Here is an 11,286-nt window from a genome sequence, read left to right on the forward strand (position 1 = left end):
AAGAAACGTGAACTGATCGGAGGTGAAGATTTCCGAGAGGTGTTTTGAGGAAGATGGCAGTGTTTTCTGTTGTATGAGGAGTAGAACTTGTGGCAGCCTATTGTCGGGTGAGGGCGAGGAGGAAAAGAACATAGGCGAGGATTTGATGATGGGTCTGAGGAGTACCGTTACAGGTCAGGGGATGTTTCAATCGCAAATTGAGGAAGTGGGGGAACACGAGACAGTGCTGGCACACGCGAAGAGAGAGGCAGTGGATGTCTATAAGGAAAGTTGTTTGTCTGCACATGTTAATGAGGGGATCAAGGATTATTTAATTAATTTTCCCATCCTGGATGTCCGTTTAGCGTCAAGGGAGATGGAGGGTAGGAGTATTATGGGCCTTTCAAATGAGGAACTGCTGGTTCACGCGGAAAGAGAGAAAGAAGATGTCTACAGGAAAAGTTGTGAACCTGCACCTGCTTTTGAGGGTTCAAAGGATTATTTTAAAGATTTCCCCATGTTGGATGGTCGAGTTGAGTCAAAGGTGGTGGAGGATGTGTTTAATGAGGGGCTTACAAATATTTGCGCATTCCCCAAGGGTAAGGCCAGGCAGATCAAGAGACCTAAGGAGGGTTTTGACAACAAATATAACTCCGTCCAAATATTTTAAGAGAATTTTAAGGCTCCCCAAAGGAAGTCTAGAGGTTACCGCAGCAAGAGCTATCAGAGTAAGGTGCAACGAGAGGAAGAGGTGTCTGATCTTGAAGGCTCACGAGTGTTTCTGATTTCGGAACATTATAGCTGTGGAAGGATTGAAAGATACAATTTGTAGTGACCAGTTTTCAGGGACTCGAATTTTATTTTTGAGTTTGGAGTTGGAGGTTCGGATGGTATTCGATGTCAAGTCGAGTTTCTAGTGGTTGATTGGCGGTTAGAGTTTTTTTTGAAGTTTGTTTTGTTCAATTATTCGTGTGCAAGCGCTCGGCTGTAGTGTTTGAATTTGGTTTATATGTTTTGTGTCAGTTGTTATATTTGGCTTCTTTACAGTTGTATTGTGTTGTATTTCGGGCCAAATTTTGGCTTTTTGTCTGGTTAGTCATTTAGAGTTGTTGGTAGATGTGTATTTGGCAGCAAGGTATGGGCAGGGTTTGGGTTTGCTCAGCTGTTGTTTTGTGTGCTCGTGGAGCAGCAGGCCATGGGTGATGGGGAATCGAGCTGCAAGTGTGGTGCAGGGCTGCTGGGCATTGTGCGTTGGGATGCAACAAAATGGTATGGGCATCAACCACCTTCACGTGGGTGGCATGAGCACTAGCATGGACAAGATTAAAAAATGTTTATTGGGTGTTGTTTTGGTGTGTTCGGGTTGTTATTGTAAGGGGATTGTTTGTCTTAACTTCATGTAATCTTTTATTATTAATGAATTTTGAGACACTCTTTTCCTCCTTCCGCTGATTAAGGAACACTATTTGATGTTCCGTTAATCATGAGGGGGTTTTTAATGAGGCCTCCACTTCTTATAAAAAAATGAACAACAACAATTCTTTTAACCACTTAGGTAAGTTGATTCGTGCACCAACAACTGGTTAGTCTAGTGGAATAAGACATTAGATTCCTTAAGTAAGGTCGAGGGTTTAAACCTTGACGTTTGCGAATGAAATAAATTGAGTTTGGGAGATCGCTCTTGCTTCTGTAGTACTCAGTCCGAATTAATCTATTAATATATCGGATAAAAGTAATTAATTCAAAACTTCTTCACGAATATCACATATAGAATTTCCTTAACCACCTCACTTTTTAAGGTTTTATTCAGGATTCTTCTTTGAAATATAAACTTTTTCTTAGCTTAATTTTGAATTATCATTTTCATCTTAACTTGTCCCTAAACTTATCATTTTCATCTCAACTTACCCTTTAAGTATCATTTTTGTCTTAGTTTACTCCAAAATTATCGACGTCCAACAATGACATGCCACATGTCATGGTTTTATAGGTCACTTTTCTACGGGATTAATGGTGGATGTTTGTTCGGGAGATTTAAAAAGGAGGATGGAGGTTAAGTAAGCCAACGAGAAGGGGACAGTTTTTCTCAGGTGGCCGAAGTCAATTGCACGGCAGCTGCTTTAGTTGAATGGGGTATTTTGTGTAGTGTGACTACCACCGATTTTATAACTCTTCTCTTTGACAGATTGGTTGGCAAATTATGGATTGTCAAGGCTTGATCTTTTTAAGGCGTGGTGGTAGTTATTTGGTATTGTTTGTTTATCTTATCGTTTTGGTTGTATGTTGTTCGTTAGCGTGTTGGTCATTAAATCGTGATTGTTTGGCTGGTTGAAGTTGAAGCTGTCTGTTGAGCGCGTTTGTTTTTTCAACGAAGCTGTGAGGTCCAGGCTGGTCCTTTGACTGCTTGGATCAATTGTTGGTGATGTTTGCCATGCCTGCTTCGTCTGATTTTGGGGGAGAGTTGGTCTGCTGTTGGCTGATCGGTTTCGTCTGTCCTACATTTCTCTTCTGCTGTGATGTACTTGTTGCTTGTGATAATTGGTGGCTTGTTTATGTATTCTGATGTTAGATCAGTGGCGCTGGATGTTGGTTTAGTTAGATTGTGAGTTTCTACTTTGTTGCTACATTGTGTCTTCCTTGTTTTGGCCACTTTAGGTGCTTGTTGTGCTGCGGTGATTAGATGTATTTTGTGTTTTCTTTTTGGCTTAGTTATATGTATTTTTTTCCTCCACTTAGAATTAGAGAGGTTTTTAACGAAGCATATATCCAAGCTGGCTGCAATTTCTTATCTAATAAAATTGTTTTGCCGATAAAAAAAGATAAAAATAATAAAAAAAGACAGTTTAAGAAAAAAAATTAAAAATAGTTGGTACAAACTGAAAAAAAAAAAGTGTACTTTTAAATACATGACAAAACTTTAGAACAAATTTAACATGCCCATGCCGAACACAATATGAGATATATATATTTAAGACATCCAAGTCCGAGTAAGAGCGATAGGACACCATCGACACACTAGGTTTATACTGCTACATAACCTGTACAAATCTATGGCTGCATTTTGAGGCTACTAAGCCCTGAGAGTCAGGAACCCAAGAGCAAGGGCTTCGTTAACCAGTATTGTTGAATCCTCTGCCGTGCATACTCCAAGTAGTTGAAGTCTATCTTGTTTATATGACCCTGTACATACGATAACAGGATCGGTCCAAAAAACTCTGTAACGCTAAAGGAAATGCAGTGAAACGGTGTGCAGAAAAACCTACCGAGATTATTCCCCATAAGCTCCAAAACAGATGATTAGCAAGAGTATATTTCTCAGCATCGATGAGTAGCTGCTCCACTATGGCATCACTGAGTTCATTTCCTGCATGCATGCAATCCAGTCAAACATGCATTTTTAAAACCAATTCAACATATAAATTTCAAGGCACAGAAAGTGCAGAGAATGATATATTTATGCCAGAAAACCAGACTTTGTTTAAACAAATTCAGAATATTTGTATTTTCTATACAGTTTGCAGTGAAAGGGAAGGTACCAGAAGATGCCAGATACGAAGAGATGAATCTTCGGCGCTCCTTTATATCTGTTGTTCAAATGCAAAAGGAACAGATATGATTCGACCCAAACAAGCATTCGATGTTTTCGATACCAATTACAGGAAGTTTCTAAAATTACAAGTATTCCTCACCAGGGTATATGCTGTAGTCCAAAATATGGGGTGTCTCAGAATGATAATTTGCAGCCATCTCGCAGAAGTGATTTGCAAGGTCATAAGCAACAGGATTATAGCTTGCATACTCATAGTCCTGCAAAATGGGAATAAGTAATTCCTTGTAACATTCATCTCTCTATCCCGGAAATGCCGTTTTTACTTGCTACATGAAGTGAGAAATAAATTGTATGCGAAAACCGGGGATTATTAGCAACAAAGTTCATGTGTCAGGTAATGCAAATGAGAATAAATTAAGAAAATAGTATGAAAAAGAGAACACATATTTCAGGAAAACATGGAAAGGTCATCAAACCATAATTAAAGATAATAAGGGTTAGGTTCAAACCCACTTGTATTTGTGTATGACTAACCTAAGCCATTTAATATTGAAAAAAATGGGCATTTCGGCTTAGACAGGTAACTTGACCCTTGAACAGGTCTAATCGTCATATAATCAAAGGCTCAAAAATTATGAAACCCATATCTTATAAATAGTCTTATCATGAGATAAATTGGAACCTAGGGAAAGAGGCTGACCCAGTCCCTTGGCTTCTCACATACTCAGTGAAGAAGCTTCAGCTGCAATTTCTTATAAATGTAGTCGCCATACAGACCTCATCTGCAATTTCAGTTTACAAAAATCTAGAAATAAACAATATTTTAAGATGTCTATACTATATATTGATACATGAATACATATATTAACCTTTTTTGGTATTCATACATATATTAACTTGTTATATTGATATGAACACTTCAATAAATGAAACATGAAGTTAAAGAAGCAGATAAACAGCTCAATTGACTCATTCTGATTTGGCCGACCATTAGTATACTCCAAGGGCATTTCGCAGATGAAACAGTTTTGCCAATAAAACAAGCAGCCAAATTTCCACAAGAACGCACATACACTCAGTAAGTAGTTGTTCAGTTTTAGTACATATATATTGAAATGTTGACTACTAACTTAAAGAGTGTAAGATTTTTAGTCGAACAAAACAACTTTCGGATTGCGTATTGGGGACATAGTTTCAAAGGCATGTTTAACTAACTATTTCAAAGGAAGTTGACGCTAAAGAAAAATGCTAGAGTCAAGTCTAGAACTGAAAGCACAGTATAAAGGCCATATTTGCGACTGATAATAACTGAACTGAAAACTTACAATTAGGGTAATTGCTCTTGTCTCTTCATCCATCATTATGTTACCATATTGCAAATCATTGTGACAAAACCCAATTTCTTGACAGCCCTTTGTTAACTCTTTCTCAAGGAAGCTGATTTCCTCCCCGAGAATGTCCAATCTGAATTCTTTAGTAGTTCTCAGGGAACAGATCTTCTTTGCCTGACTAAGCCAAGTCCTGTGTAGAAGCAAAATGGGATAAGATACTTTCAACTTGAAAGCTAAAAGCACCAATATGACAAATACATATTAGTACCTCAATTGCTCCCAGAGAAGTACATTCTTCGGACCAGGCATGTCAAGATTGTGGAACTCTCTCAATTTAGCTGCTATAAGAGAAGATATTTCAGGGTCGCGGAGATCAGCTGCAGAAAGCGCCTGGTAAATCCAAAAGAAAAAGAGTTGAGCGAAAGTGGCAAGACGAGAAATGAGATAAAAGTGCTTGAAGCCTGAAAAAGCCACCAAAATTTCATTACTTAGATCTACAAGTTGACGCCAGTTAAAATCAGTTATCAGAGCTGACCAAGTAAAAAAAACTAAACAAATGGATAGTTGATGTCAAAAGAAAACTTGCAAATCATTTATAGAGGAAGAAGCAGAAGAACGACATGAAGTAACCATTAGATGGCACCAAGAACTTCCTTTTCTACAGGTATCCGTCCGCATGACCCTGATCTAGTTTTGAAAGAAAGAATTGACTCCTAATGAAACATCGTCTGTAAATTGTAGATAAGATGTGGTTATTCTAACATATACCATAATATTGCAAGAATTAGACATCAAAGACAAGTTTTGGAAGAAAATTTTATATACCCTGGCATGAATGAATTCCTCGATCCTTCCATTCGGAAACCGCCCAAGAAGCCTAGGTCCTTGACCGTGGTTGGACATGTACTCAAAGGTCCTAATTTCATCATTCCTATTGAAGAACAGTTCGACACCTTCACCATAAATCCGGACCAACACCTTGAGATGACGATCTCCATGATTTTTAGGCCAGATTATCTGAAAAACCTCATTAGTCATTGCTCCCTTCAGTGGAATCACATCAAATTCTTCTATATCTTGTATCGTATCTCCCCATTCAGCTGCCACTTCTTTCAAAACTTTCTTCAATTCTTCTGGTGCAGAACTTGGAATGAACCCGTTTTTCTTTATAGCCATTTCTCTATCAACCGAAAGAACTTGAGATTGGCTAACCTTAATCTGTTATCAAACCCCACAAAAGATTATCTCTTTTGAGTGTAGACCGACAATATTGAACACGACATGATTACACTACAAAATTCAATCGGATGAAACATAAGTCTATTTGAGAGAAAGCTTCATAAAATGGGATAGAAAACAATTATATTCTTTGGAAAGAAGACAAACAATACAATGCATGTCTCAGAAACACTAAAATCAAAGAACTTAAGAATCCATTTGATGAAAACCTTCAAGATTTCGAGAAAACGAACACCCAGAAAGAAACACCACGGGAAAAAGAAAGTAAATGAAGGCTAAAAGGATCAAAGTCCCTCGAAAAGTTTACACTTCAATCAAAACCGACTTTCAAATAACTCCGGAAAGGAGTTCGATTCGTTCAACACCATGCGTGTAATAAGAAGCCGATAATCACACAACCCATTTCAGAGCATTCCAAAAAAGGATAAAACCAGCAAGGAACATTGAATTCACACAGAACACTAAAAGTACTCACCGGAGGGAGATCATTTCAAGGAAAGTTGCAAGCTGACACAGCAAAGTTTTTCAAGTATTTAAGCGCAAGAAAAATTACTGAAGAAAGCGAAAGCTGAAGAATAATAAATTTAGGGGCTGTTTGTTTGTTTCAGTCAGACTGTTTGTTTTTCACCTTCGAATGATTCGAATGATTCAGAATAATTATCAAATATGTCACATTTAAAATTAATTCATACAAAACTTTTGAATCATTCAATATTTGAATTATTCAACTTTGAATTATTCTAAAATAAACAAACATGAAAAATAACGGCACTAAAAGCTAGATCCTCTAAACAAGTTCAAATATTGATACGATTGAACAAAGCTCAGCTGTCGTTTTCAGGGTGTAACTTGCAAAGAAAATGAACATATAAACTGTTTTATTTAAAATTGTGTATTAATAATAAAGGATAAGGTACATAAATAATCTTTAACAGTTTTAAATAAAACAGTTTATATGTTCATTTTCAGTGTGTAACTTGCAAAGAAAATGAATATATAATTCTTAGGATAAATTACGCGTATAGTTATCTAATTATCACTCTAATTTTATTTTGGTCACTCAATTATTTTTTTTCAAATAATTATTAACGTTACATTTTGGATCTACTTTGATCATTTGCCATTAAAAATTTAACAGAATTATTGATGTAATTTGTTTTAGTTATGATACGATATTACCTTATAGTGACACGTTAGTACCACCGTTAATTTTTTAATGACAGGTGATCAATATAAAATCAAAATGTAACGTTAGTGATGATTTTGATAAAAAAAATAATGACAAAAACGGAACCAAAATGATGATTGAGTTATGAAATATATATTTTACTTCAATCTCTAATCAAATTATATTTTAAATTAAAATCTTTCATTATTCCTGGTGACGAGATTATTGAATGGACAACTACAATATTTGGAGAAGAACAATAAAAGAAATATAAAAAATTATAATAAAAATAGCCCCTAAGTAAACAAGTTTGGTCAAATTATATTTTTTATTAAATTGACCGCTAATATCTTTTTACATTCATATTGACCCTTAAACTCGATAAACTTAATGAAATTAACCCTTGACTTTCTATGATCAGAATGACTCTTGATTTTTATAGTTAAACTGACCTTTGATAAGTTGTTATAAGAAACTTAGGGGTTAAGTTAACTAAATTTGTCAAGTTTACGGATTAATTGGATCTGAAATATTCAGAAATAATTTAATCAAACTTGTTAAGTTTAGGGACTAACTTGACCCCAAAAATCAAGAATTAATTTGATCTAAAAAAAATCAGAGATAATTTGATCAAAGTTATCAAATTCAAGGATTAATTTGACTGGAAAACCAGAAATTAATTTGAATGAACTTGTCAAACTCAAGAATTATATTATATTTCAAACTTAATAATAGATTATTATTCAATGTACTGATAATAAGAAATAAAATTTCTACAAATAATAAAAATAATAATAACATTTATCTACCAAGTATATTTAAAATTTTAAAAACTAAATTTAAACACTTGCCACTTCCTGTAACTTACTATTGGATGTTTTCTAAATTAAGTTTATAAATAATCACTAAATTATACTAAAATAATATATTTAGTCAGTTAGATTTTAAAAATTAAAAAATAAATATTAATTTTTTAATTTTGTAATAAAATGAAGACTTATACACTTTTTAGTACCTAAACTATATCTCAAAATATAATTTGATGTCTAAAGAATTTTTTAGGCTAAAAGTAGGTGTCTAACGTTTCCAACGTTACACTTTTAGGTACTTGAACCGTAACGACAGTTAAATTTAACCGTTATCTGACACGTTTCATACATACAAAATTTCAAAGAAAATATTTTATTTTAAAAAAATTAATAATATAATTTTTTAAAAATAAACCAAAAAACCCTCAAATTTTACGTCTTCAGCCACCGATGAACCATTGTCGATCCGATGACTGTCACCGTTAACATCATCAAAATCCTCTTCCCATCGTCACCAAAATTCAGTCCTCTACCCACCGTGAAATTGCGTCGATCATCATTAAAAACCCACGAAAAGTCATCTATTTCAAGATTTTTCATTGTTGTTTTTCAACGATTTCGACAGCTACAGCCGTTCTCACATTACACAGCCGTCACCGCTGAGTTCCTCGTCTTGCTCCAAATAAAAATCCGATCGGTGGTGACCCATTGTCGTCAGAGGTGGAAGGATGGGAGGGAGAGGGACGACGCGGGGGTGGTTTGATTTTTTTAAATTTTTTAAATAATATTTTTATTACTAAAAATTTAAAAATATAACGATAGACATCTAAAAGTATAACGGAGAAAATGTTAGACAACTATTTTTAGTAAAAAAATTATTTAGGCATCAAATCGTATTTCGAGATATAATTTAGACAATAAAAATTGTATTAAGACTAAAATGAATACACATTCGTTAATTGTCGTTAGAAAAATAACGTGACACGGTCATATATATCATTTGATCATTTATTATAACTAAAATTTTGTTCTAAATAATAATTTTAAAAAAATATATAAAAGAATATTTATAAAAAATTGAAAAATATATTTTATTTTTAAATGGTAATTTTCTTAAAAAAATAAAAATAATAAAACTTTTGGTAATAATGGTGGGGATTTGAGGAAAAAGCTAAGTTCTCCCTTATTTGGTAGAGGAGGAAGGGTAATTAATCATTTCATTCTCAGAATCTCAGTATCCTTTTTTCAATCACATTCTTTCTCTGTACCTCTCAAATTCAATCCTCTTGTAATAAGCTTTTGGTTTCCCGTAAATAAGTAATCAACAGAAATAAAAATAAAATAAAGCAGAAGGGTAAAAGACGGGGTAATTAGCATCTAGCAAGTGATCAGTAGGAAGAAGCAAGTATTCAAATCCAGATCATGTATTGCCGGGAATCGTCCAAGTCGAACACGTCTAAACCCTAAATCAAAGTGCAAAGTGCCGACAACAGACCTAATTTGCTATGAAATTGAAATCTAACACTCCAACGGAGTAAGCATTCTCTAAACCAAAAATGGTTGGCAATTACACAGAGTGTAGTGGTCTGCCATTCAAAAATTCACAATACCTAACTATGCCACCTTCATTTGATTATTGTTTTGCCCCTCATCTCTAATTTACTTGCTCTAAACCATAGCCAATTTAGGAGATTAAAAATTCATTCCAATGAAAAGAGAAAGCAAATAATTTGGTTTAGACTTCAAACATCACAAACGAAATTCTCAGGTAATTTAAAAAGCAGACAAGGATGGTGAGTGGACCTTAAGAGCTTGATTGGGGTCTTTAATAACCCTCCGCTTGGAGAAATTTGCATTGGAATTCAAAGGAAAAGACGAACGTTTCTTCCAAGTCCACTGTCAACAAGAAAGAAAAATACAAGATTGAAGCATGTCGAAAGTGAAAGGAAATGAGAATGGAAGCACAGGTGATGGAGGGTGAGGTTGGAATACCAGAGCAGACGAGCAAGAGCAGCCCAGAAACACCACTCCCATTTTCCCCCAAATCCGAACCATTATTACCGTACAATTTTATTATTTATATATATATATATATATATATATATATATTTTTCAAAAATAAATATTTTTTTATATTTTAAAAAAATCAAATTTATTTAAAATTTTTAATATTATCTAACATTTTGTTTTAACTTATTTTAAAAGCTTTAAAATTTAATTTTGAACAATTAACATCACAACCTTCTCTTTCATCAGTATTTATTGGCAGACTACAAGTTAATATTTTCTTTAGGCTTACCATGTTTGATTTTGTTATTCAGGTGGCCTATGTATATTTATCCATCCTCAAAGAAAAGATTTGGCCAAGAAGACATACTTGAGATATTAAGGTATGAGCTGAATTTTGATTTATGCAATAAAGTGTTGAATGATATTTAATATGCGATGACTTAACTAAGGAAGAATGAAGGTTCTATTAAGTTATTGTATAATGAATTTTGAAACATCAGAAATTCACGACTATATATTTTACTCCTAACGTTTAATAATAACTGTAGTCGTGATGACATTTACTCCAAGGAGCTAAGTAGAATACAGGTTGACATTCTTTGTTTGACATAACTATTATTTTTAACCATAATAATATAAGTGAATAAGTTAATGGATAGGTGTTGAACCTTCTTCCACCATACTTAGGTTAAAACCTTTCTACATCCATGTCTTAATTTATTTTATTATTATATAATTTGATGAAATTAATATAATATTTTTTTATTAATATGATATCTTAAAATAATTATTGACATAATGTTATGTTATACAACGTGGATAGTTAATAAAAAATTAATCACTCAAATTTTATTTAAATTTTTTTAATTGAGTCAAATTTTTAAAATTCGAATAAAATAGAATATATTGTTATAATTTCTATTCAAATTCAATTGTGTTAATTTACAATATTATATTCTAATTGATTTCAATTTAAATAATGCTCTCTAATCATATAATTTATACATATATATTTCCTAATATCTTTTCACGTGTAAATGAAATTCATAATATTATTTAATAAATCCATTTACGACACATACTCAAGCAAGTATACGAGGATATAATCTTCTAAGAACTTTTTCTTAAATAGTTTAAGATTATCACGTGTAAATAAAATATCATTGACAACATACACCCTACAAATGCTACTATTTCAAT

The 11,286-nt window shown here is 33.5% G+C and overlaps 1 protein-coding gene across 1 annotated transcript; it reads right to left on the minus strand.

Moving 5' to 3' along the window:
• Positions 1 to 2,859: 2,859 nt before the first annotated feature.
• Positions 2,860 to 6,644, minus strand: LOC120180663 (probable choline kinase 1). The gene is made up of 8 exons (XM_039185947.1): positions 6,600 to 6,644; positions 5,686 to 6,086; positions 5,129 to 5,250; positions 4,855 to 5,050; positions 3,669 to 3,786; positions 3,516 to 3,563; positions 3,243 to 3,343; positions 2,860 to 3,159 (listed from the first exon to the last, which is right to left on the minus strand). The coding sequence occupies exons 2-8, from the start codon at positions 6,034 to 6,036 to the stop codon at positions 3,064 to 3,066; spliced, it is 1,032 nt and encodes a 343-aa protein (XP_039041878.1). The 5' UTR covers positions 6,037 to 6,086; positions 6,600 to 6,644; the 3' UTR covers positions 2,860 to 3,063.
• Between the last annotated feature and the right edge of the window lie 4,642 nt (positions 6,645 to 11,286).

The sequence above is a fragment of the Hibiscus syriacus genome, unplaced genomic scaffold (genome assembly GCF_006381635.1).
Source record: "Hibiscus syriacus cultivar Baekdansim isolate YM2019G1 unplaced genomic scaffold, ASM638163v2 tig00112498_pilon, whole genome shotgun sequence".
In the NCBI taxonomy this organism is placed as follows: domain Eukaryota; kingdom Viridiplantae; phylum Streptophyta; class Magnoliopsida; order Malvales; family Malvaceae; genus Hibiscus; species Hibiscus syriacus.

What these genes read in the sequence shown, in the direction of transcription:
- LOC120180663 (XM_039185947.1), bottom strand. Translation starts at nt 6,036, where the DNA reads ATGGCTATAAAGAAAAACGGGTTCATTCCAAGTTCTGCACCAGAAGAA. An exon ending in AGGAATTCATTCATGCCAGG is followed by an intron (nt 5,251 to 5,685) that starts GTATATAAAATT and finishes TGGATTTACCAG; the next exon opens with GCGCTTTCTGCAGCTGATCT. An exon ending in CTTCTCTGGGAGCAATTGAG is followed by an intron (nt 5,051 to 5,128) that starts GTACTAATATGT and finishes GCTTCTACACAG; the next exon opens with GACTTGGCTTAGTCAGGCAA.